General features: G+C 47.3%; 1 protein-coding gene across 1 annotated transcript; it reads left to right on the top strand.

The window, feature by feature from the left end:
- Positions 1-271: 271 nt before the first annotated feature.
- LOC126484818 (uncharacterized) lies at positions 272-27954 on the top strand. Its single transcript, XM_050108415.1, has 2 exons — positions 272-657; positions 27651-27954. Exons 1-2 carry the CDS (start codon positions 272-274, stop codon positions 27952-27954), a joined length of 690 nt encoding a protein of 229 aa, XP_049964372.1.

Genomic DNA, 27954 nt, shown 5'->3' with positions numbered 1-27954 from the left:
TCTCGGAATGGCATTCCGGTTTAAAAAACGCCTCGGACGCCATCTCGCCACCGCTCCCGCTCTGGAAAGGAGACAAGTGGAGAGATCTGAATTACGAGCTGGTCAGATATTTCTCTTCCCCCCTCCCCCCCCCCCCCCACCCGTTTCAGTTTCTTTTTTCCTCCTTTTGCCGCCTTTGGTTCTCCACTTCCTCCGAGGGTACCGGGCCGCGTTGTCCAGAACATTATCTGCGGGTTTGTTTTATTACCGCGCCGGAAAATGAGCCTCACGTATGGGTCGGCGCAGAAGTATGCGCGATTATATTGACAAAGGTAAAAGCGGCGCGGGCCTAGTTCCCAGGCCCGCATTCTCTGGCGCGTTCCTCATCACTTACGCCCCCCTCCTAGGCGGCCGCGGTATCGCCTTCGCCGGCCGTACAGGCCCCGCTAAATCTCGGACACGAACAGTGAGTGCCTCAACGGTCTGCCGGTTGTCCGCGCCGGATCCGGCTGCGTCACGTGTGAATCGCTCATCGTTCTCCGCGGCACTCGGCCAGATTAATCGCCCGAGTCTCGGGCTCGACACGTCCGCGGGCAGCGGCCAGGTATTCCGGCGCAAGACAGAGTGCGCCGCGCGGTACCGGGCATTTCTCCAGCCGCGAACACGTGTCTTGCGCCGGTAAGAATGCGGCGCGATTAATGGCGCTCTCGAGGTGCGGACCGCCGTTTCCGCGCCTGCGCTAATGTGTCCCAGCCGCACCGGCGTCCGGGAGCTAGCGGCCAGTTCCGATGCCGGATGCTTCTGTCTTCGAGACTCCTTACAGCAGGTGAAAAAAACCTGTGATGGTGGAGCGCTGTGGTGTCCGGCAAACTGCGAAACCTAAAAATCCCGGTAAAGTAATGTGCTGCGGTGTCCACGTGCACCGCCGGCCGGAGTGGCCGAGCGGTTAAAGGTGCTACAGTCCGGAACCGCACGACCGCTTCGGTCGCAGGTTCGAATCCTGCCTCGGGCATGGATGTGTGTGATGTCCTTAGGTTAGTTAGGTTTAAATAGTTCTAAGTTCTAGGGGACTTATGACCACAGCAGTCGAGTCCCATAGTGCTCAGAGCCATTTTTTTTTTCCACATGCACCACCCGGCTATGGCGCGCAAGTCACGGGAAGCAACGCTGACGCGGTCCGTAGGAGCCACGAAGGATTTCCGCGTACGTTCACAGGCAGCCATGAGGTACACCGAGAGCTACGTACCATCAGGTACCTCGCCACCGAACAGCAAGAGGTCGCCAGTCGCGTCGCAGGAGCACGCCTACATCCGGTCACGAGTTACTAGGGTGCAGCACGTCTCTTCCGGAGAAACAGCTGTTGAACGAAACCCGTGGATCACTGCGGCACCATGGCATCATTCACATTCATCAGTGACTGTAATTTAACTGTAGTATACAATGAAGAGCCAAAGAAACGCGTACACGTGTCTAATATCGTGCAGGCTCTGAGCACTATGGGACTCAACATCTGAGGTCATCAGTCCCCTAGAACTTAGAATTACTTAAACCTAAGTAACCTAAGGATATGACACACATCCATGCCCGAGGCAGGATTCGAACCTGCAACCGTAGCAGTAGCGCGCTTCCGAACTGAAGCGCCTAGAACCGCTCGGCCACCGCGGCCGCCAATATCGTGTATGGCCCCCACGAGCACGAAGATGTGCCGCAGCACGACGTGGCATGGACACGACAAATATCTGAATTAATGCTGGAGGGAGATGACACTATGAATCCTGCAGGACTCTCCATAAATCCGTAAGACTGAGAAGGGGTGGAAATCTCTTCTGAACAGCACGTCGCAAGGCAACTCAGATAGGCTCAATAATGTTCAAGTCTGGAGAGTTTTGCCAGGCCACCGGAAGTGTTTAAACTCATAAGAGTGTTCCTGGAGCCACTCTCTATCAATTCTGGACATGTGGAGTGTCACATGGTCCTGCTGGAATTGCAGAAGTCCGTCGGAATGCACAACGGGCATGAGTGGATGCAGGTGAACAGACAGGGTGCTTAGGTACGTGTCACCTGTCAGAGTCGTATCACTCGAATTGCACACGCCCACACTATTACAGAGCCTCCATCGGCTTTGACAGTTCCCTGCTAAAATGCAGGGTCCACGGATTCATGCGGTTGTCTCCATACCCGTCCACGTCCATCCGCTCGATACAATTTGAAACGAGACTCATCCGACCTGGCAACATGTTTCCAGCCATCAACAATCGGTGTTGACGGGTCCAGGCGAGGCGTAAAGCTTCATGTCGTTGAGTCATCAAGAGTATCCCAATGGATGATGTTTCGTTGAATGGTTCGCACGCTGACACTTGTTGATGGCCTAGCATTGAAATCTGCAGCAATTTGCAGAAGGGTTGCATTTCTGTCACGTTGAACGATTCTCTTCAGTCGTCGTTGGTTCCATTCTTGCAGGATCTTTTTCCGGTAGCGCCGGCCGAGGTGGCCGAGCGGTTCTAGGAGCTACAGTCTGGAACCGCACGACCGCTACTGTCGCAGGTTCGAATCCTGCCTTGGGCATGGATGTGTGTGATGTCCTTAGGTTAGTTAGGTTTAAGTAGTTCTATGTTCTAGGGGACTGATGGCCTCAGCAGTTAAGTCCCATAGCGCTCAGAGCCATTGGAACCATTTTTTTTTTCGGTAGCAGCAATGTCGCAGATTTTATGTTTTATTGGATTCCTGATATTCACGGTACACTCGTGAAATGGTCGTACGGGAAAATCCCCACTCCTTCGCTACCTCGGAGATGCTGTGACCCATCGCCCGTGCGCCGACTGCAACAACACGTTTAAACTCACTTAAATCCTGATAACCCGCCGTTGTAGCAGCAGTAACCGATATAACAACTGCGCCAGACGCTTGTTGTCTTATAAAGGCGTTGCCGACCGCAGCGCCGTATTCTGCCTGTTGACGTATCTCTGTATTTGAATATGCATGCCTATACCAGTTTCTTTGGCGACTCAGTGTAAAATCGACAACGAGTTTTAAAAACCATTACTCTTTTGCATATGTGTGTACGTTACAAAATTCTCGTTTATTGTCGCCTGTTTTTATGTAAAAATCTTCAAAATCGTCCACCTATGTATTTCTTTTTTTCAAAATCATCTGTTATTCTCATATTTTATATATTTCTATCATCTTTAATCATAGTTTTGCCACCTTTGGCTGAAGGATGGTTTTATGCGTTGCCAGCACACCTTCGTTCTGGAGAACTGAAATGACAATAAAGGAGAACAAATCACTGCGGACAGCGCCCGTTGACGAGAGCTGGTCGATTCAAGTGTCGACTGCGTGCCGTCGGTCACGACAGCACAACACCGAGAAGTAGGCTTCTGTTTTGTAAAACAGGTTTCTTTGAGTCTTGATAATTTCAGTGCGGAGTTCCGGCTCCAGGGACTTAGATGCACCCAAATCCGCAGAATCGTATTTTGTCTGGAACTGCAGAAGAGGAGAAGTTAATTTGTAATTATAACCTGTGACGAACAGATTTTTGGTTTTCGAAAGAACATTAAAGAAGCTATTGAACTCCTACTGGGACTTTCTTTCAATTAGGAACAATAGACAGATTTTGCAGAATGGAAGTGGCGCTCTTGCTGCTAGCGGCCTCAAATTCTTGGGACTTATTTGGTTATCGATTTATTTAACCTGTCAAGACCAGGACCATAACACCTTTTCCTATACAATCACGCTTTGAGCGACTCTGTAGCCGAGGTCACTAACACACGCCTGTGCGGTAACGCTCGACTCGAAGGTAAGCCGATTCGAATCCTAGTGGTGGGCGAATTTTTCATGCCAGTATTTGGCTGGCAAGGGAAGGAGAGGTGTTGGCGGGCACTCGTAGTGCAGAGCTGCTTTTTTTTTGTCTGTGTGTAGTGTGGCCTGAAGAGACGGTCCTTGATGACTTATTCTTCTAGGATGGGATGTAAGGATAAAAGGAAAACACTTTATTTATTACACATTCAGTTAGGCTTGGGCACTCAATGGGTCCTTTAGTCTGCTGTCTTTGGTGATGTCTATCTTCTGTGGAGGGTGAAATGTGTCTACGCTGTTATGTGTGACTGCTTCCTCGTGTTATGACAGATTGCCTATGCGGGGGTGAAACGTTATTGACTTCGGTACACGATACTCGTGCCTTCTTGCAGGGTTTACCGTTCCTACCGATTCTAATTGTCGAACTTCGTCCGTAAGGGCATCGATTTTGTCAAAAACGCTTAGAGCATTGTCATGGACCTTCTCTTGTATAGTGGTCTCGTGGAGTACGGTGCGGATGTCGACGTTTCTTGTCCACCATGGAGCTCCTGTGATCCATCGATAGAAAATGTTTTGCAGTGTTTGGAGTTTGTTGTAGTTGGAGACGCACGTTGTTCCCCAAGATGTGGAGCCATGTAATATTGTGAGTTCCACCGTTGCCTTATACAATTGGAGTTTAGTCTTAGGGCTGAGATCCTTACTCTTCAGGAACGGAGTCAATGACTTGGCCATCTTCTGGGCTGCCGTCTTCTTGTTGTGAATATGCTGCGTAAAGAGTAATTTTTTGTCAAGGTAGACACCAAGGTACTTCACTCCCGGCGACCATGGGATAAATTGATCAGCTATTTGCAGCCTGTCGTTCAGAACTGGTTTCCTCCGTGTGAACATAACGGCGGCCGTCTTCGTCTGGTTGATCGTTATCTTATTTTGCAGCGCCCAGCGTTCCATTACAGCAAGTTGCCGTTGCATCCTAGCGATTAGCTGGTCCAAGTGTCGTCTAGTTGTCAGAAAGGCGGTTGTTGGTGTTGTGTTCTTCAGTCCAGAGACTGGTTTGATGCAGCTCTCCATGCTACTCCGTCCTGTGCAAGCTGCTTCATCTCCCAGTACCTACTGCAGCCTACATCCTTCTGAATCTGCTTAGTGTATTCATCTCTAGGTCTCCCTCTACGATTTTTATCCTCCACGCTGCCCTCCAATACTAAACGGGTGATCCCTTGATGCCTCAGAACATGTCCTACAAACCGATCCCTTCCTCTAGTCAAGTTGTGCCACAAACTCCTCTTCTCCCCAATTCTATTCAATACCTCCTCATTAGTTATGTGATCTACCCATCTAATCTTCAGCATTCTTCTGTAGCACCACATTTCGAAAGCTTCTATTCTCTTCTTCTTGTCTAAACTATTTATCGTCCATGTTTCACTTCCATACATGTCTACAGTCCATACAAATACTTTCAGAAACGACTTCCTGAAACTTAAATCAATACTCGATGTTAACAAATTACTCTTCTTCAGAGTCCGCAGCTCGTGGTCGTGCGGTAGCGTTCTCGCTTCCCACGCCCGGGTTCCCGGGTTCGATTCCCGGCGGGTCAGGTATTTTCTCTGCCTCGTGATGACTGAGTGTTGTGTGATGTCCTTAGGTTAGTCACGTTTAAGTAGTTCTAAGTTCTAGGGGACTGATGACCATAGATGTTAAGTCCCATAGTGCTCAGAGCCATTTGAACCTCTTCTTCAGAAACGCTTTCCTTGCTATTGCCAGTCTACATTTTATATCTTCTCTACTTCGACCATCATCAATTATTTTGCTCCCCAAATAGCAAAATCCCTTTACTACTTTAAGTGTGTCATTTCCTAACCTAATTCCCTCAGCATCACCCGATTTAATTCGACTACATTCCATTATCCTCGTTTTGCTTTTGTTGATGTTCATCTTATACCCTCCTTTCAAGACACTGTCCATTCCGTTCAAAAATGGTTCAAATGGCTCTGAGCACTATGGGACTTAACTTCTGAGGTCATCAGTCCCCTAGAACTTAGAACTACTTAAACCTAACTAACCTAAGGACATCACACACATCCATGCCCGAGGCAGGATTCGAACCTGCGACCGGACCTATCTCGCGGTTCCAGACTGTAGCGCCTAGAACCGCTCGGCCATCCCAGCCGGCTCCATTCCGTTCAACTGCTCTTCCAAGTCCTTTGCTGTCTCTGACAGAATTACAATGTCATTGGCGAACCTCAAAGTTTTTATTTCCTCTCCATGGATTTTAATACCTACTCCGAATTTTTCTTTTGTTTTCTTTACTGCTTGCTCAGTATACAGATTGACTAACATTGAGGAGAGGCTAAAACCCTGTCTCACTCCCTTCCCAACCACTGCTTCCCTTTCGTGCCCCTCGACTCTTATAATTGCCATCTGGTTTCTGTACAAATTGTAAATAGCCTTTCGCACCCTGTATTTTACCCACGCCACGTTCGGAATTTGAAAGAGAGTATTCCAGTCAACATTGTCAAAAGCTTTCTCTAAGATTACAAATGCTATAAACGTAGGTTTGCTTTTTCTTAATCTGGCTTCTAAGATAAGTCGCAGGGTCAGTATTGCCTCACGCGTTCCAGTATTTCTACGGAATCCAAACTGATCTTCCCCGAGGTTGGCTTCTACCAGTTTGTCCTCTAGCCATCCCTGCTTAGCCATTTTGCACTTCCTGTCGATCTCTTTTTTGATACGTTTGTATTCCTTTTTGCTTGCTTCATTCACTACATTTTTATATTTTCTCCTTTCGTCAATTAAATTCAATATTTCTTCTGTTATCCAAGGATTTCCACTAGCCCTCATCTTTTTACCTACTTGATCCCCTGCTACCTACACTATTTCATCTCTCAAAGCTACCCATTCTTCTTCTACTGTATTTCTTTCCCCCATTCCTGTCAATTTTTCCCTTACGCTCTCCCTAAAACTCTGTACAACCTCTGGTTTAGTCAGTTTATCCAGGTCCCATCTCCTTAAATTCCCACTTTTTTGCAGTTTCTTCAGTTTTAATCTACAGTTCATAACCAACTAATTGTGGTCAGAGTCCACATCTGCCGCTGGAAATGTCTCACAATTTAAAACCTGGTTCCTAAATCTCTGTCTTACCATTATATAATCTATCTGAAACCTTCCAGTGTCTGCAGGCTTCTTCCATGTAGACAACTTTCTTTCACGATTCTTAAACCAAGTTTAGCTATGATTATGTTATGCTATGTGCAAAATTCTACTAGGCGGCTTCCTCTTTCATTTCTTACCCCCAATCCATATTCACCTACTATGTTTCCTTCTCTCCCTTTTCCTACTCTCGAATTCCAGTCACCCATGACTATTAAATTTTCGTCTCCCTTCATTACCTGAATAATTTCTTTTATCTCATCATACATTTCATTAATTTCTTTGTCATCTGTAGAGCTAGTTGGCACATGAACTTGTACTACTTTAGTAGACGTGGGCTTCGTGTCTATCTTGGCCACAATAATGCGTTCACTATGCTGTTTGTAGTAGCTTACCCGCACTCCTATTTTATTATTCATTATTAAACCTACTCCTGCATTAACGCTATTCGATTTTGTATTTATAACCTTGTATTCACCTGACCAAAAGTCTTGTTCCACCTGCCATCAAACTTCACTAATTCCCACTATATCTAACTTTAACCTATCCATTTCCCTTTTTAAATTTTCTAACCTTCCTGCCCGATTAAGGGAACTGATATACCACGCTCCGATCCGTAGAACGCCAGTTTTCTTTCTCCTGGTAACGACGTCCTCTTGAGTAGTCCCCGCCAGAAGATCCGAATGGGACTGTAATTAAGTGGATTTCTCCTACTACCTTTCTTGAATATTGGTGTGGCCTGTGCAACTTTCCATTCTTTGGGTACGGATCTTTCGTCGAACGAACGGTTATATATGATTGTTAAGTATGGAGCTAATGTATCAGCATACTCTGAAAGGAACCTAACTGGTATACAGTCTGGACCAGAAGACTTTCGTTTATTAACTGATTTAAGTTGCTTCACTACTCCGAGAATATTTACTTCTACGTTACTCATGCTGGCAGCTGTTCTTGATTCGAAGTCTGGAATATTTACTTCGTCTTCTTTTGTGAAGGCATTTCGGAAGGCTGTGTTTAGTAACTCTGCTTTGGCAGCACTATCTTTGATAGTATCTCCATGGTTATCGTGCAGAGAAGACATTGATTGTTTCTTGTCGCTAACATACTTCACATACGACCAGGATCTTTTTAGGTTTTCTGCCAGGTTTCGAGACATAGTTCCGTCGTGGGAACTGTTATCAGCATCTCGCATTGAAGTCCGCACGAAATTTCGAGCATTTGTAAAAGATCGCAATCTTAGGGATTTTGCATCTGTTTAAATTTGGCATGCTTGTTTCGTTGTTTCTGCGACAGTGTTCTAATCCGTTTTGTGTACCAAGGAGGATCAGCTCCGTTGTTTGTTAATTTATTTGGTATAAATCTCTCAATTGCTGCCGATGCTATTTCTCTGAATTCAAGCCACATCTTGTCTACACTTATATTATTAATTTGGAAGGAGTCGGAATTGTCTCTCAGGAAGGCGTCAAGTGAATTTTTATCAGCTTTTTTGAATAATTATATTTTTCGTTTATTTTTGGAGGTATTGGGGGTTACAATATTCAATTTATCTACGACAACCCTGTGTTCACTAATCCCTGTATCCGTTTTGATGCTCGTTATTAACTCAGGCTTATTTGTTGCTAAGAGGTCAAGTGTGTTTTCACAAACGTTTACTATTCGCGGGGGCTCATCAACTAACTGCTCGAAATAACTTTCAGATAATGCGTTTAGCACAATTTCGGATGATGTTTTATGTGTACCTCCGGAATTAAACGTGTATTTTCGCCACCATATCGAGGGTAAATTAAAGTCACCAACAACTATAATGGTATGAGTCTGGTACGTGTTTGAACCTTTCAGCAACTGTATCATCTGAATTGGGAGGTCGGCAAAAGGATCATATTATTACTTTATTCCGGTTGCCAACAATGACCGTGTTTAGCCTCTCCTTTCGGAACGCCGTTGGGTTCTTCGCAAAAATTTCGGCTGAACTTGTCTCCGGCTTTAGCCAGCTTTCAGTGCCTATAACGATTTGAGCATCAGTTCTTTCTATTAGCGCTTGGAGCTCTGGTACTTTCCCAACACAGTTACGACAATTAGCAACCGTTATATCGATGGTTCCTGTATCTACGTTCTTCCTGTGTTCGGCCTGCACCCTTTGTGACTGAAGCCTTTCTTGTGTTTTTCAGAGACCCTCTAACCTAAAAAGCAGCCCAGTCCACGCCACACAGCCCCTGCTAACCGTGTAGCCACTTCCTGCGTATAGTGGACACATGACCTATTCAGCGGAACCCGAAACCCAACCTCCCTTTGCGCAAGTCGAGGAATCTGCAGCGTACGCGGTCGCAGAACCGTCTGAGCCCTCCACTCGGCTCTGTACCAGAGGTCCGCAATCGGTCCTGTCGACTATGCTGCAAATGGTCAGCTCTGCTGTCTTCTTGCAAGCACGACCGGCAGCCTTAACCACCTCCGTTAGCCGCTCGAAACCAGAGGGAATCTCTTCCGATCCAAAGTGACAGACGCCATTGGTACTGACGTGAGCAACCACCTGCACTTGGCTGCACCCTATGCTCCTCATGGAAACCGGGAGGACCCGTTCCTCATCTGGAATGACTCCACCGGGTTTGCACACGGAGTGCGCATTGGTTTTCTTTCCCTTCTTGGCAGCCATGTCCTTAAGGAGCCCCATAACATTGGAGCTCCCAACTATCAATAATCCCACCCTCTGTGATTGTTCGGATCTTGAAGGCTGAGAGATTTCCTCTGCAACAGGACAGGCGACAGCACCTGGCTCAGCGACAGTGTCAGCCACAGACAGCACATGGAACCTGTTTGTCAGACAAACCGGGAAGGCCTTACTTGCGGCCGCCTGGGAAGTCTTTCGCCTGCTACGCCCCGGGACGACCTCCCACTCGACCACAAGTGAGGAGTCAGCCTCAGTGCGAGCAGTAACTGGACTGGCCACCAGTGAGGACCGATCTGAGGACTCGGACGTGCTGGACGTCCTTTGGATCCCCACGGCCGGCCCACAACTGAGGTGCCCATCCACAGCAGCCTCAATCTGTGTCACCGAAGCCATCACAGCCTGAAGCTGAGAGCGAAGTGCGACCAACTCGGCTCGCATCCGCACACAACAGTCGCAGTCCCTGTCCATACTAAATACCGTGGAAAACTAAACCGTGCAGATAAACAGACTAACAGGGCGTGCTGCGCGATTCTACCGTAGACCCTGACGAAAACGCAGGAACTGTGTCTAATAAATGAGATTAATACGCAGAGATTGGAAAACCTAACTACCGAAGTACTTAGGTGAAACTAAATAATTCGCCCCTGATTTGGAACTTGTAATATGTCACAAAATCGGTTTACTTTCCGACGCAAATGAAAACGTGAGAACTGTGGCTATTAGATATGAAATAAACATGCAGAAACTCAAGGAACTAAACTATTAAAGCACACAGGTGGGATTATAAAATTCGTGCGTGATTAGGAACTCGTAAAAGTCACAAAATCAGTTACTTCCCTGTTGCTGCTTGTGTCTCGGCCGGCTACTGCTGCCTGACCGGCTGACTAACGTCAACAAGCGGTCACAAGTAGTCATGTTGTTCTCTCTGTATTCTACATAAATAAAAACTTCAATATCAATGAACATGTTAGACAGAAACAGAAGTTCCGTGTCCAGTCAGTAAAGCCATCAGCTTATAAAAATTCCATTACAAATAGTGCGATAAAAATTTACAATACTCTTCCATAAAGGATTTAAATTATTTCATCATTCTCATTTTTGTAAAATCCTAGGTATTACGAGGGTGAGTCAAATGAAAACCTTAAATATTTTTTTAAAATATTATTTATTGAGCAGAAGTGGTACAAAGCTGCATCACTTTTCAACATAATCTCCCCCAAGTTCAATGCAAGTCCTCCAGCGGTTGCAAAGGGAATGAATTCCTTTAGAAAAAAATTATTTCGGTATTCTGCGCAACCACTCATGCACCACGTGGCCTACCTCTTCATCAGAACGGAACATCTTTCCTCCCATTGCGTCTTTGAGTGGTCCAAACATGGAAATCACTTGGGGCAAGGTCTGGTGAGTATGGTGGATGAGGAAGACACTCAAAATGCAGGTCTGTGATTGTTGCAACTGTTGTGCGGGCAGTGTGGGGCCTTGCATTGTCATGTTGCAAAAGGACACCTGCTGACAGCAATCCACATCGCTTTGATTTGACTGCAGGCCGCAGATGATTTTTTAGGAGATCTGTGTGTGATGCTCTGGTGACAGTGGTCCCTCTAGGCATGTAATGCTCCAAAATGACGCCTTTTTCGTCCCAAAAGAGAGTCAGCATAACCTTCCCTGCTGATGATTCTGTTCGAAACTTCTTTGGTTTTGGCGATGAGGAATGTCGCCATTCCTTGCTCGGTCTCTTCGCTTCCGGTTTGCCGTGGCACCCATCTTGTAGACTTGTGAAACTGGAGCACATCATGCACAATGTGGTGTGCTGACCCATGACTAATCTGTAAACATGCTGCAATGTCATTCAGTGTCAATCGGCGGTTTTCCTTCATTATGGCGTCAACTGCTATAATGTTCTGTGGAGTCACAACTCGTTGTGCCTGACATGTATGAGGAGCATCTTCCACTGAAGTCACACCATTTGCGTTCTACTCCATTCGTAGACTTGGTGCTGTGAGAAAGATGCATTACCGTACTGAACCTTCATTCGTCGATGAATTTCAATAGCTTTCACACCTTCACTACGCAAGAACCGAATAACAGGACGCTGTTCTTCCCTGGTGCAAATCGCAAGTGGGGCGGCCATCTTTATACTGATACTGCGACAGTATGTGTGTATCTGCACTATGCTGCCACTTACAAGCCATTCTGCACGCTGTTTGTAGCACGCTTACCAACTTACAAGATAACGGCGTGAAATTTCGATTTAAATTTAAGGTTTTCATTTGATTCACCCTCGTATTACTTGTTCACTGTCTCTAATTGGCAGTAGAATTTTTAGAGAATGTGAAATACTCTTTTTGGAATAAGAAAGCGCAACATATCTTATCGCAAGTAGCGCAAGCTCTCTTGTAGGAAACGCCAATCGAACAAACTCGCTTCTGAGAGAGATAGCACTTATATTTACATAGCAATTAATATACCGAACATATTTCTATTACATTAATAAAGTTGTATGGCATGAATGGCTGCGAGACCCCAAAATGCAGGTATATCAGCCTACAGGAAACGATATCCCTATCCTTAGCGCCCGCAGGCACCTTTCCATCACGAAGTATAAGCTGTATATGTAAGTAACTGTCAAGTATAGGTGACTGTGATAGGGATGTGTGTGTGTGTGTGTGTGTGTGAGAGAGAGAGAGAGAGAGAGAGAGAGAGAGAGAGAGAGAGAGAGAGTAGTAGTAGTAGTAGTAGTAGTAGCTGTGTTGGAGATGATGAGAGAAGGGAGAGAGTGAAACCTGGGGCCAACTCTTACGTCATCCTACTTCGTGTACAACGGCCAGTATTACGATCAGACAGACGGCGTAGCAATGGGTAGCCCGTTGGCTCCAGCTGTTGCAAACCTCTTCATTGAGAATTTTTAGGATGTTGCCATAGATACTGCGCCATTGAAGCCTAAGTGTTTCTTTCGATACGTTGACGACACGTTCGTCATTTGGCCACATGGACGCGAGAAATTAGACGAGTTTTTGGAACACCTCAATGGCATCAACAGTAATATCCAGTTCACCATGGAGGTGGAAAAAGATAATGCATTGCACTTCCTCGACGTCCTTGTCCACCGTAAACGAAATGGGTGCCTTGGCCACAGCGTCTACAGAAAACCCACCCACACAGACCTTTACCTGCACGCCACCAGCCATCATCATCCAGCACAGAAGCGCACAGTATTGCAAACATTGGTGCATCGTGCAAGAGTAATATCAGACGACGACAACCTGCCCCACGAACTGAGCCACCTACGCAAGGTTTTCAGGAATAACGGCTAAAACACCCATCAAGTGAAGGAAGTGATTTCTCAGAAATATCAGAATAAGACCAGCGACGAAGAGCAGGAAAAGAAACTTGCTTTGCTGCCATTCTGTGGCTCTGTTTCGGGCAAGATAAGCCGCCTGTTGAAAAGACACAAGATCAAATCGATCTTTAGGCCTCCAACGAAAATCCGTCAATTACTGAGACCAGTTAAAGACGCTGTAGGTCTCAGAACACCTGGACTTTACGAATTACCTTGTGAGTGTGGCCAGAAGTACATCGGACAAACAGTGCGCACTGTGGAACAACGCAGGAAAGAACATGAGAGGTATTATCACCTACGCTATCCAGAGAAATCTGTGTTAGCTGAGCATGCGTTAGAAAACGGTCACCACATAAAATTTGACGATACCGCTGTCGTGGCTCGCACTAACGGCTTCTGGGACAGTTTAATACAGGTAGCTATTAAAATAAAAATTACCACAAACACCCTGAATAGAGACGGTGGCTTACAGCTCAGCGCTGCGTGGGATCCAGCGACCGCGCGGTTGAAGAGGGCACATCGAACGCCGACTCAAAACATGCCCATATATGGCAATGTCACGGGCACCACTGACGTCACAGCCGGCAGCTAGCGTATATAAGGGCGGACCAACAGCCCACTGGCAGTCATAACACTTGACAATGGCCAAGGTTCAAATGGCTCTGAGCACTATGGGACGAAACATCTATGGTCATCAGTCCCCTAGAACTTAGAACTACTTAAACCTAACTAACCTAAGGACGTCACAGAACACCCAGTCGTCACGAGGCGGAGAAAATCCCTGACCCAGCCGGGAATCGAACCCGGGAACCCGGGCGTGGGAAGCGAGAACGCTACCGCACAATGGCCAAGGAGCGCTTGGCCGAAAGCTCGTGTAGTTTTAACCAATTGACGCGGTTGGAAACCCGAGAACATTTTATTCAATGTTACCGCCGCGAGACTCTGCATTCATACATTATGGTACTTATTCCAAAAATGTTTTGATTAACGAGGATACGGTTAGGATGGAACCTGAAAACACAGCTTAAACTGTTCTTAGAGAAACTAGTAGGGATTATATTTTTACTCTTGTTTTGATGAATATTTGGCCTTTTTCTTTTACTATTTGGTACTATTTCCTAACCTCGGGAATAGGCAACAATCTGAGAGCATAATTTAAATTGTACCGAGTGGCTGTTTTTTAATGTGGTACGTTTGTTGAGGGATAGGTTAGTCAGGAACCTAAGTGCATAGCTCAAATGGTTGCGAGTGAAATGAGTAATGATCTCATTTATAATCTTCGTTATTACAAATATTTGGATGTTTCTTCGAATGTGACGTCGAGGAGGTGTGACGTATTTGAAATTCAGTGCTTTTAGCGCTCGTGTTGCCGTTAGTGGTGGCTCACTCTTATAGTAGATGTTTGTATGTGTGATCTGGTTTGTGGTAATGTTTCAGCTGGACTGGATCTAGTTCTTAGTAGTTATTGCAAAGCGGCCTTACCACAGTGATAAAACCGTTTACTGTCAGATCACCGAAGTTAAGTACTTTCGGGGTTGGCTATCACTTGGATGGGTGACCGTCTGAGTCTGCCGAAAGCTGTTGCCAAGCGGCGTGCACTCAGTCATTGTGAGGCCAATGGAGGAGCTACTTGACGGAGAAGCATCGAGTGATTCCTATCGTATGAGGATGACACGGCGGTCGGTCGATACGGTTGGCCTACCAAGGCCAGATCTGGCGGAGTTTCTTAGTTATTGATTCTTTATTTATTTTTGGTTTTTGAGCTGTTAGTTTTCGTTTGCAGTTTATTGGTTTGTTATATTGAATGCTCGTGTTCGATTTCAGTTGTGTGCATTTCTTTGTTACGTTTACTCTAGAGGAATGCGTATGTGTCATTTTTTGATTATGTGGTTCTTTTGTGTGGCTGTGTCTAGCATCTGGAATCTCTGTCTTCGTTTGGGTTACATACGTCGAGCGTAAGCTGCGGTTCCACTTCTTGGCTTCGACTTGTGACGTTAATGTGTTGCGTTGTGTTGAGTGAAATCGTGAATGCTCGGTGTATTCTGAAGTAAGCGGTGAAGTACTCTTGTGGTTAATGTTTACGTTTGCTTGTTTCCTCTAAAAAAAAATCAATTTATGGTTTTCAATTTAATGTTTTGTTCCCGTCATTTCGAGGGATATATTCTTGGTATCGATGCTTGTTTTTCAGTCATATACACCAGACAAAAACCGTGATATTGCTTCTTGTGGTCCCATTTGCGGCTTCCCATATCACTATATTCCTTTGAACTATCATCCAAGTGAAAAATTCTATTCTAGTTGTGCGATTCATGTATTTCTACGTCCGGTTAATCCCAGTTAAATTCGTGTGTGACGTTTCTCGAGTATCGTGTTTTGATAGGACAGTGTCTGGTATCGCTGTCTTCGTTTGAGACATAGGTGAAGCGAAATGTTCGATTTCTTTTTTTTTATTTCTTTTAATTTTCTATTTTGTTTCTGTAAGGGAAATTTATTTTCATTGATGGTTTTCAGTTTCGTGAACTGTTACTGTCACTTGTAGGGCTGTGCTTTCGATACCAGTACATGAGCTTCAATCATATAGACATGACGAAAGTACGATATTGCTTCTCATGGTTCAGTCTGTGGTTTCTGGTATCGCCGACTGCGTTTGAGCTATAGGTTAAGAGAAAAATTCGATTCCGATTTTTCAATTTTTGTGCTTTTGTGTTTGGTTTAATCTAGAAAAATTCGTGTTCGTAAATTTTTCGTTTCTTTACTGTTTCTGAGAGAGGATTGTCTGGCGAGGCTGTCTTCCTTTCAGTTGTGTAGGTCAAGAGAATTTTTCCATTCAATCTTTTATTTTCGATTTACTTTCTTTCTGCATATTCCAGATGAATTCTTGGTGGTGGTGGTTAGTGTTTAACGTCCCGTCGATAACGAGGTCATTAGAGATGGAGCTCATGCTCGGGTCAGGGAAGGATTGGGAAGGAAATCGGCCGTGCCCTTTCAAAGGAACCATCCCGGCATTTGCCTGAAGCGATTTAGGGAAATCACGGAAAACCTAAATCAGGATGGCTGGAGACGGGATTGAACCGTCGTCCTCCCGAATGCGAGTCCAGTGTGCTAATCACTGCGGATGAATTCATGTCCTATTTTTCGATGCCTTGGTTGCTTTCGAATGAGCTTACCATCATAACCCTTTCTTCTAAGTGCATCCCCACCCACAATCCCTTCATTAGCGCGGTTGTCCCATTGATTTGATCTTATGAGCAGACTGATGCATTTCGCGTGTTTATTGGGTTTGTTTCCGATCGTAAGAGTGTGTCCTGTGGTCGCCGTCTTGTAGGATGTAATAGGCTTATTATTAAATGCCATCCGTGGTTGCCTAAGTAACTAAGATAAACAACCGCTTTTACGCGTAATATAGCATCATTGGTCAAACCAGACAGGTGGAACTGAACCTTGCTCCGTTCCCGCCATGAACAAACATCTGACTTCTGCCAATCCGTGGCACCCAAAACACAGGCACAAAACAGATTGCAACTTTCTCCGGAAACATAACAAATTCTCACAGACCTGTATACATAATGAATATGGAGATCGAACTGCACTTATATAGAGTTTAAACTGATCTTGCAAATCAGTCACCCAGACTTTGTCAAGATTTGTTTGAGACAGTTGCTGCTTAAATTTCTGTATCGAAAAACCAGCTGCAATCCATAGGCCTTCACCTTCACACACTCATTTACAGTATCATAGAAAGCTATTTCTAGTTTCGTGTGCGCTCTACTGTGGAGGAAACGCACCACCAGCGCTGGCGCCAACTGGCTTCCGAGGCGGGATTTGAACTGCGTCATGAAGCACAATTCACGGTGCATAGATGAGTATACTATGAAATTTTCACTCTACAGCGGAGTGTGCGCTGAAATGAAACCTTCTGGCGGATTAAAACTGTGTGCCGCACCGAGACTAGAACTCGGGACCTTTTCCTTTCGCGGGCAACTGAGCTACCCAAGCACGACTCACGCCCAATCCTCGCAGCTTTAATTCCGCCAGTACCTCATCTCCTACCTTCCAAACTTTACAGAAGCTCTCCTGCGAACCTTGCAGAACTAACACTCCTCGAGGAAAGGATATTGCGGAGACATGGCTTAGCCACAGGCTGGGGGATGTTTCTAGAATGAAATTTTCACTCTACAGCGGAGTGTGCGCTGGTATGAAACTTCCTGGCAGATTAATACTGTGTGCTGAACCGAGACTCGAAGTCACAAGTAGAGCACTTGCCCGCGAAGGGCAAAGGTCCCGAGTTCGAGTCCCGGTCCGGTACGCAGTTTTAATCTACCAGGAAGTTTCAATGATGAGTATGCTGTGCACGCGCACATCTTCGACGATGACGACAGCCTTTTTGACAGGATTGCATTCATACACCCCTAGTTCGACGAACACTCAGGCAACCTCTGCCCCTCGACTAGGGAGTGGAAAACGACCAGTTAAAACCATACCGGTATTTTAGTTCTGAACAACCGGTATTTTTCAGTATTTTTTTGGTCTCGGTTATAGCGTGTCTAACGTATGTTCAAAATATTGCGGAACATTCGTAATTTCGCGCCAGTGGTGGAGTGAAATGCCGTTGGCATCCCCGCACATGCCTGTATTTAATGTGTAACTGCCGGAAGTTTCACTGTTGTGTGTCTGTTAGTTATTGTTCAATGCTTTACTGAGTAGAACGTTGTGTCGTACTGTTTGCGAATTTTGAGATGGGAGAGTTAGAGGGGCAACGCGTCTGCATTAAATTCTGCATGGAACTCAAGAAAATCGTACAGAGAGACTCCAAATGATGCAGAAAACCTACGGTGATGAGTGCTTAAGCTGTTCTTGCTGTTACGCATGGTTCACATGGTTTAAAAATGGCCGGACGGAACTTAAAGGTGATCCTAATTCAGGACGCCCTTCGACGTCTACCGACGACGCTCATGTCAGGAGAGACGCGCTCCTGCCGTCGTAGCGGAAGGAGCTCTCAGCCGGTGATGGCCGGTGCAACGGTAGCTATTGGGGTTTAGGCCTCGCTGACCGCTCTGCTCTACAGAGAGTTCCTTTCGAGGCGCCAGTAGCGCTCGGTGGATCGGCGGAAGGTTGAGCTTGCTCCCTTTCGTCGAAAAGCCGCGTAGCTCGCGGAGAAGCTCTATTGTCGTCAAGAGTCACTGACTCACAGTAACCCGTAACTTCGGTTACAAACCTAGCGAGACTCTCTCGTTCTTTGTTAGGGTTGATCAGTGCCAGGGGCCCGTTCACGTCGGACCACCCCGCGTACTGTAGGCCACTTCTCTTCCTCCGCACCTCCTTTAGGTGCCGCGCCACTGCACCAACGGCGCACGGTAGGCCGTAGGGCATTCCCCCTCTTCTGTAGGACCTACTATTAGCCTTTTCTTTTCAGAAAAAGCATAATTGTCGTGCCCACCCATACCAAATAAAGCTCCTGGAAACACACGATGGCAGATTCCGCCGGTGTTTCCCCCGCCCTAACCCGCAGCAAGGCTGCAGCTAAAGAGGCGCGAGAGTCGGCTGTTCCCGTCGACGTCAGCGTCCCGCTTGCCGCCGTTGAGGAGGTGTTGGCCGACAAGGACCGGCAGATCGCTGCGCAAGCGCAGGAACTGCTGAGCCAGCGTCGATTGATAACCGACCTCTGCGGCACAAGTGAGTCCCCCACGCGGACAAGTACACTGCACATAACATTACATTCACCTGCATCTGGTGACTCATGCACCACTGTCCCACTGCGGCAACCGACTCCAACGGCGGAACCGGCAGCCGCAGATGCGGACACAGAACAACACTACACTGGGCCCTGGCAGGTGGAGGGCCCACGACGCAAACAAAGAAACACCACGCAAACAAGCGAGCAACCACACTCGCAAGGTAGCCGAAAGACGCTGCTACCTACACCAAAACCAGCGCTTCCAGTTAGGAACACCAATACAACAACAAACACGACCCGACCTGCGGTCAGCAACACCACACAAGTACCAACCGCAGCTACGCCCACACAACAGAAGACTGGTTTTCCCCCAGTCGTAATCCAGAACTACGGGGACCTCAGCGTCCTCAACACAACATTCGCGGAAAGGCACTCACCTTGCACGCTACACACGAAGTACTCTGGGGATAGGGCCTCACTGTACGTATCAACTAACAGTGAATATAAGGATCTCCTTATCTGCCTCAAAGAAAAGGAAATCGAGCACTATACGTACAGGACCGCCGAAGAACGGACACAGCAGTACGTGGTAAAGGGAGTGGACCCCAACACCCCAAACAACACAGTACAAGCGGCGCTTAACTTCCTTGGATTCGACTGCAAAAGTGCTTCCAGGATGACAGGCTTCCGCTCCCACCACCGTCTACCACACTACCTGGTCGAGGTGGCCGACACGGCCGCCTCCCGCGGCCTACTGCAGATAAAAAGCCTTCTGCGGATGGACGTAAGGGTAGAAACCTACGAACCGCCACAAGTCCCCCAACAATGTAACAACTGCCAGCGGTTCGGTCATTCGGGCCTCCGCTGCGGCCTGGCACTCCGTTGCCGCGGATGCGCTGGCAAACACGCTTCCAACGCATGCACACTAATACACGAAAACATACGCCGTTGCGCCAACTGTGGCCAAGCCCATGCGGCCAACTACAGGGGCTGCAACGTATACAGAGAGGCGCAGAGGCGCAAAAACCAACAGTCGAAGCCACCCAACGTCATAACACGACCAAGGCCCGCACCAAACCCTGTCAGGAACGGTGTGTCGTTCGCCATGGCTACACGCCCTGGAGGAGCAGTGCAGGCCGCGGAACCTCTGCGCCCAGCACACACACCTATCACAACCGCTGCGACAGCAACACAATCGTCTCAGCCAACACACGACACTGCACCCACACCGGTACCAACACCAGCCCCCAGAAACAACACGACCCCACCCCCTGTAGCCACTACCTGCGAACCTACACATGACACACAAGAAAACACACTAACACAGGGAACCCCAGAACCAAAAACCCAGAGAAGGCGTAGGCGAACACGTGGAAACAGAAGCGGGAACACACGCGCACCGCAACAGAATACCCAGCGACAACAAAACAATGCCACACAGACACACAGTCAGCAAGCCAGCAACACCAGCACACACACTACTCCTCCCCCCACCACATCTAATACACAGGCACCTCAAAATGTTCCACATAACAACAACATCCATAACGCCAACACCCGCACCAGCGGCCGCTAACACCACAACTGAGCCACAGGCCGACACACACAACGCCAACACAACATCAGGGGGTTTATTGGAAACACTATTCCCCCGTCACACGACCACCCAGATCCTTCACAAGATCTGGGCGGCCGTCGCCACACTCATCACACAGCTCACGGCTGCCCAACCCGGGCAGTACTGGGCTGCCATACAAACAGCGTTCACCACACTGTTCCCACTCATACATGGATAACACACCACACCCCGCCCCCATCGCAAACAACCAGACACTGACACAGATCCTGTTCTGGAATGCAGACGGGATCAATAACAAAAGGGCGGAATTCGCCGCGTTCATGGAGCGTAAGGGTATCCTTATCGCACTGCTGAGCGAAACTAACCTCGAGCCACGCAACCAACTAAACTTCACCGGCTACTGCGTCTATCGTACCGACCGACCGGACGGCTCCGGTCACGGCGGAACAGCCATCATCATACACAAAGACATAGAACACACAAACATAGTGCTCCCTGAACTCGAAAAACTAGAGGCAACCGCCGTCAGGGTCATGTTCAACGGAGCCTACACTACACTGGTGTCAGTATACAACAGCCCTAAAAACATCAAAACACGCGACATCAGCACAATACTCAACATATCACCGCGCGTAATAGCCGCTGGAGATCTTAACGCAAAACACCCGGACTGGAACTCACGAATACGAAACTCCAACGGCAAGAAACTATACGAACACGCACTAGGACGAAACTACATCACACTAGCGCCGACCGAACCGACGCACATTCCCTACCGGAGGGGACACAGGCCAGACGTGTTAGACATGGCCCTCATCAAGGGCATAACAACGACACTCAACGTTGCCGTTGAAAACGATCTGCCCTCAAATCACCATCCCGTTATACTGTACATTGAAGAAACACTGCAGAACATGGAACAACGCAGGATGTTAGACTACAGGCGCGCGAATTGGACCCAGTTCAAGGAAACGCTTGACAGTCGCATCCCACCAACCCACGCGATTAACGAGACAGCCCAAATTGACGAGGCAGTCGAAACCCTCACCGGCGCCGTCCAGGACGCAATAGCCGACACCATACCAATCCGCACCCCACAACAACACAGTGCTGCCCTCCCCCAGGATATCCTGGGCCTAATCTCAATGAGGAACCGCCTCAGGAGACACTGGCAGCGTACCAGGCGCCAGCACTTCAAACGGCACATTAACAGGCTCCAGGGTATAATCCGGGAAAAAATACAAACATTCAAGACACAACAGTGGGACCAGAAACTCGAAGGGCTAGACACCACGCGGCCTGGCGTGTGGCAGCTAGCCCGACACTTCACCAGGGAGAAACTGTACACCCCCCACGTTACAAGGGCCAGACGGACCAGCATATTCTGCGGAAGAAAAAGCGGAACTGATGGCCCTCACACTCGCAGCGTCATTCACACCGAACCTGGATCCCTCAGACCCAGCGTTCACACTTGCTACGGACCAGGAGGTCACACGCATCTTGGCCCAACCAGCGCGCAACAACATCCGACCAGCTAGTACAGCAGAAATCAAATGGGCCATCATGCATACCACCGCTAGGAAGGCCCCTGGTCACGATGGCATTCAAAACCGTGTCCTCCAGGAGTTCACGGAAAAAGCTGTAGACTACCTAGCACACATTACGAATGCCATACTCAAACACCAACACTTCCCCGCCTTTTGGAAGACGGCCAAGGTCCTGATGTTCAGGAAGCCGGAGAAAGACCACTCCCTCCCACAAAATTACCGACCCATCAGTCTGCTGAGCGCGCTCAGCAAGATCGTTGAGAAGGTAATATTAAAACGACTCACCAGGCACTGCATCACAAACGACACCATGAGACCGGAGCAATTCGGTTTCAGGAATCACCACTCAACAACACAACAACTCCTCCGCGTCGTTGAATACATAACACACGGATACAACACAAGCAAGGCAACTGGGGCGGTGTTGCTGGACATCGAAAAGGCTTTCGATCGTCTATGGCACAACGGCCTAATACGCAAACTCAGTGACGCAGGGTTCCCCGACGGGCTCGTACGTCTCATACACTCATATCTCACGGACAGGAGTTTCAACACTGACGTGCAGGGCAAACAATCGACACGACATGGTATACAGGCAGGAGTACCCCAAGGAAGTATCCTAGGGCCCTTACTGTTTAACCTCTACATCAACGACCTCCCAGCTACACATAACACGACGGTAGCAATCTACGCGGATGACACTGCCATCCTTGCGCAAGATTGGAAACCGTCTAACATTAACTCACGACTACAGACCGCACTCAGAACGGCGGAGCCTTGGCTGGTGAAATGGCGTGTTAGAGTAAACGTCGACAAGTGCGAGGCCGTTCTGCTCACTAGAAGACCGAAGCAACTGCGCAAACATCAGCACTGCAACCCAATAACACTACACACACGCCCAATACGTTTCCGCGAGAAGGTCAAATACCTCGGTGTCTGGCTGGACAGGAAACTACTCTGGGGGGACCACATTCAACACGTGACCAACAAAGCTAACGCGAGGCTCAAACAACTCTACCCTATGCTTAACAGGCGTAGCACACTAAACAGGAGGGTGTCTAGGTCCATGTACATGACACTTATTAGACCCCTGATGACGTACGCAGCCCCTGTCTGGGGATACGCTGCGCCAACTCGCCTGCGCCGTCTGCAGCTCATACAGAACAAAGTACTCAAAATCATAAGCAACGCTCCGCGCTACACACGCATCGCGGACCTTCACCGGGAATACCGGCTAGATACTATCTTGCAGGTATTCCAAAAACTCTCCACACGACTGTACAATAACACGAGACACTCGCGCAACCCGTTTATCCTTTCTCTGGGTAACTACGACCACAACCATAGATGGAAGCATAACAGACCAAAGACATTACTGGCTAGGAACTGAACATCTATGGTCTATAGAACGCTAACACGACAGTACTGGCGAGCCCCTGCAACACAGTTATTACTGGAAACCCAGATGTGCGACTAGCCGAAAAACAGGCAACCGCAGGAAAACCGTACTGTACACAGCACGCAAACCAGCCACACACACCCCCCTACACAGTCCGTGAGCCGATCTATGACCGATCGCCCACTAATCCACAACGACCTTGAACTGTTGCAGGGACGCAGCAACTGCAGCAAGCGCCGCAACAAGCTCAAACAACGACAAAGGTAACGATGCACGATACCTCGAACTAACACAACCACACCTTGCATGCACTGTCGCAGATAGCAAGCCGCTACTGCCCTTACTTCCCGTCCTACTGTCGCAGAGGTTTTCTTCCCTTGGCGCTGGCCTTGGCACTTTTTTTTCCTCTGCTCTTACAACCGCTACCCTTCGATCGCTTTCGACCACTTCTATCTCCTGATGGACCATGTTAATGAGTAGTCTTACCCAGACGCATGGATAACATCACAGCCTGCATCCTGTGACGCCTTGATTCAAAACTAACATGCATACGGAGGTGACAGTAGAACTTTTGTGTTGGTCACCACGTTGGTGCCGGCGTGGAGGGGCCCCATCCTTAGAAAGCTCATGTCAGGAATGTCAGCGAAACTGTGCGTGCCAACCGAAGACAGACTGTTCGAGGGATTGCAGAGGGCATGTAACATTTCAGTATGATCGTGTCATGAAATCCTGACACAGCATCTTAGAACGCATCGTGTTGCCGTCAAGTTCTCCCACGGCTCATGAGTCAAGAGCAGAAAGACCTTCGCCTCGCAATCTGTGAAGAGCTTTTGTATCGCGCAGATGAGAACGAGATGTTCCTTAAGAGAATCGTAACTGGTGATGAGACGTGGGTCTACGGTTATGATGTTGAGACCGAAGTTCAGTCTTCACAGAAAGGTTCTCCAAGACCAAAAAAAGCTCGTTAGGTCAGGTCAAATGTCAAAGCCATGACGGCAGTTTCCTTGACTCTGAAGGAATAGTTCATCATGAAATCGTGCCACAGGGGCAGACTGTTAATCTGCGATGTTGCGACGCCTGAGAGAAAGTGTGAGAAGGAAACGGCCTGAAACGTGGCGAGACAATTCCTGGCCCTTGAATCATGATAAAGCAGCCGCCCATTGATCTATGTTGGTGCGTGACTAGTGTACGAAAAACGAAATCACTGTGCTGCGTCATCTTTTGTGCTATCCAGATTTGGCATTTTTATTTATTTGCAAAGTTGAAAACCCCATTGAAAAGACGAAGATTGGCAACGATGGACAAGATAAAAGAAAATTCGCAGACGGCGCTTCGCGCAAACCAGAAAGAGGCGTATCAAGACTGCTTCCGGAAGTGGAAACGGTGTTTGGAGCGATGTATTAACTGTGGAGGAGAGTATTTCGAAGGAGACCATGCACAATAAGTGAAAGGTAAGCGCAGAAAAATTTTGTGGACGAAGTTCCGGTATTTTTTGAACAGATCTCTCAGTTTTCTCTTTTATTGACAACCGGGTTTTTAAACAGATAGTTTGCCATAGGATTGTGCTAAAATTTTTGGTTTTAAGTAAAACTTAAAAAAAAACGCGTTTGGTAGGTCATTTTGTGACTTCTGATTGATTTGTATCGTCTTTGAATGATATCATTTTTGACCAAAGGAGCCATCTTACAGACCAACACATTATACTGTAGAACAGGTCTTTATTAACAGAGTGGACAGTAAATATTTTCCATTGGACAAATGCATTATTGAAATTTTAACTATTGTCATATAACTGTTCCTGGCAAGTTTTGTATTTTGCCTACTATTTAAATTGTCATCTGATCTTTTGAAAGACCATATTTTGTTTTTTTTTTTTTCAAAACATCAACTACATTCAAATCCCAATAGAAAGTAAAAATATATATTTGACTAAAAACGGGGTTTCCTTTCGAAATAGATAAAGAATTATAACGCTACAATTTTTATACAAAAGCTTATCGTTTATCTGTCATTTTTGTGGAAAACTAAAAGAAAAAGGATGTTATGATAACAGTAGTAAATTAAAGACGTATCACTTCATTCATAGTTTTTAATATAAAAATTGAAAGTAGGTGATCTGATGCATGTGTCTGCATAATATGGCTTTATCTGCGTGTAGCCTTTGGGAAAGGACAACTTACACGAAAAATAGAGATTTCACCCTTTGGCACCAACTATTCGTAATGTCATATAGTGGTATGATTCTCGATCAGAACGTGATTTTCAACAGATTTAAAAAATTCAAAATCAATAGGAGAATACTGGTGAATTTTCTGTAGTGCTTTTCGAGGAAAGCAGTAAACTATGGACGGACAAAGTTTTTGTTTATTTACCTATTTTATTTGACATTTTTATTCTACACTGACGGAAAAACTCGCAACATCAAAAAATATATAATGCAGGATAATGAAATTTCAAGAATATATTTGTCTAGATAACATATTTAAGTGATTAATATCGCAGTGTCACAGGTTAATGTAAGCAGGAAAACAGCCTTTGGAAATGTCAAGTGCTGGTACGTTAACAACCGGTGTAACGCCAGAATATTGAATGCAAGCATACAAACGTAAATGTATTGTGTTTTACGGGTGCTGGATGTCAGTTCGTGGGATGGAGTTTCATGCCTGTTGCACGTGGTCGGCCAATACGGGGACGGTTAATGCTGGTTGGGGATGATGCTAGAGGTTTCGTCCGATGATGTCCCGTATGATCTCGATTGGAGGTGGGTCTGGTGATCGAGCAGGCCACAACAACAGGTCGATACTCTGTAGAGCATGCTGGGCTACAACAACGATATAAGGGCGAGCTGTTCATTAATTGCAACACAACGGATCCAGTCACCAGAGTGACGTACAAATTTGCAGTCAGGATGCGTGGTATAACCAAGTGAGTGCTTCTACTGTCACACGAAATCGCACCCCAGTCCGTAACTGCAGGTGTAGGTCCAGTGTGTCTAGCATACAGACAGGTTGGTTGCAGGTCCTCAACGGGCCTCCTATTAACTAACGCACGGCCACCACTGGCAACGCGGCAGGAGCAGCTTTCAACAGGAAACACAACAGACCTCCACCGCGCCCCACCACTGAGCTCTCGCTTGACACTACTGAAGTCGCAACTGTTAGTGGAATGTACACTACAGCACTTCTGGCTAGGAGCTATCCTTGAAGTAACCGATTTGTAACAGTTCGTTGTGTCTCTGTAGTGCCAAATGCTGCTCACATTGCTGCTGCAGATGCGGTACGACGCGCTGGAACCATACGTCAAACACGATGTTCTTCTCTCCGGAGTCCGGAGTCCGGTTTTCTAGTAAGTGTACATTCTTGTGACCACCGCTGCCACCAGTCATAAACAGTGGCTACATTGCTGGCAAGTCTTTCTGCAATACTGCAGAAGGAAGATTCAGCTCCTGGTAAGCCTATTGCCGCGCGGGATTAGCCGAGCGGTCTACAGCGCTGCAGTCATGGACTGTGAGGCTGATCCCGGCGGAGATTCGAGCCCACCCTCGGGCGTGGGTGTGTGTGTTTGTCCTTAGGGTAATTTAGGTTAAGTAGTGTGTAAGCTTAGGGACTGATGATTTTAGCAGTTAAGTCCCATAATATTTCACACACATTTGAATATCTTTTGGTAGGCCCATTGCGCGACCTCGTTCAAACTCAGTGATGCATTGATAAAGCCGTCCACGTCGTCTCAAATGCACTCTTGACTAATATCAGCTCACCACGTCCAGTCTCATAGATAACTAACGCTCACGACCGTTACAGTGTGTATTTAAAGCAATCCTGATTTGCCTCCTCATAGGGGCGCTTCTAGCCCGACCCGTATGCCACTGGAGCGAAATTTGTCTGGACATCATCTTTCAGCTGTAGAAACACGCCTATCAACTCTCAATTATGTCTAATAATTTGTTCTTGGTGTTGCGATTTTTTTCCGTCAGTGTATCTATCTTGAAACTTATAACGCTTAAGTCTGATAGTCGTAGAATTTTTCAACCTTTGCTCGATGTGTACGTTTATTGGTGGAAATAATAGCAATAAAAAACCCAAAATTGGTTATTTTCGAAACCGTTATAGTTAGTTCAAACTGGAGATGAAAAATCGACGAAAATCGTTTGTTCCAGCGATAGCCGCCATCCCTAACCTAGACTGGTCCACTGAAATACGAGACGTTAATCCCATACAAAATGTCTGGAACTATTTGGAACACCTAGTGAAATGATCCAATTAACTCCCCTGCTGTTTTACAGATATGCAGGCTTCTACTGTATAAGGCATACCTGATGACAGGTGTCGACTCCCCCGTCCGCCGACCTGAAACCATCATCGAGGCTAGGCATTAGCATGACGTCTTCTTGATATGAGTAATTTTTTTTCCGTCGTGCTTATTTCAGTCACTAGAAACCCGAGACTGTTTTTCCAGGGCTTGGTGCCAGCGGGTGAAAACACACGAGAGGAGCCGGCCAGGTGGAGGGCGGCTAAGTGGCCTTCTCCAGCTCCAGCTCTGGAGCTGGCATCGCGTGCGACGTGGCGTGGCGCGGCGCGGCGCCGCTTTTTGTGGCCTGTGTTTTCGCCGTCAGCTGTCCGTCAGCGCCGCCCGCGCTCCATCCAACTCCTCCGCAGACGGGCCGGGCCGCCCGTCACCGCGCTGAGAGCCGTCCACCCGCCCTGCCTCGCTTTCACCGCGTCCATCTGGCGCCGCTGCGTGCACGAGGGGTACCACCACCACCACCACCACCACCACCACCACCACCACCACCACCACCAGCCCAGCAAGTAGTGGTATATGTTAATGCTTAA

The sequence above is a fragment of the Schistocerca serialis genome, chromosome 6, assembly GCF_023864345.2.
Source record: "Schistocerca serialis cubense isolate TAMUIC-IGC-003099 chromosome 6, iqSchSeri2.2, whole genome shotgun sequence".
Lineage (NCBI taxonomy): Eukaryota > Metazoa > Arthropoda > Insecta > Orthoptera > Acrididae > Schistocerca > Schistocerca serialis.
The sequence above is the reverse complement of the archived record's forward strand: the minus strand, read 5'-3'. Positions and strand labels throughout refer to the sequence as shown.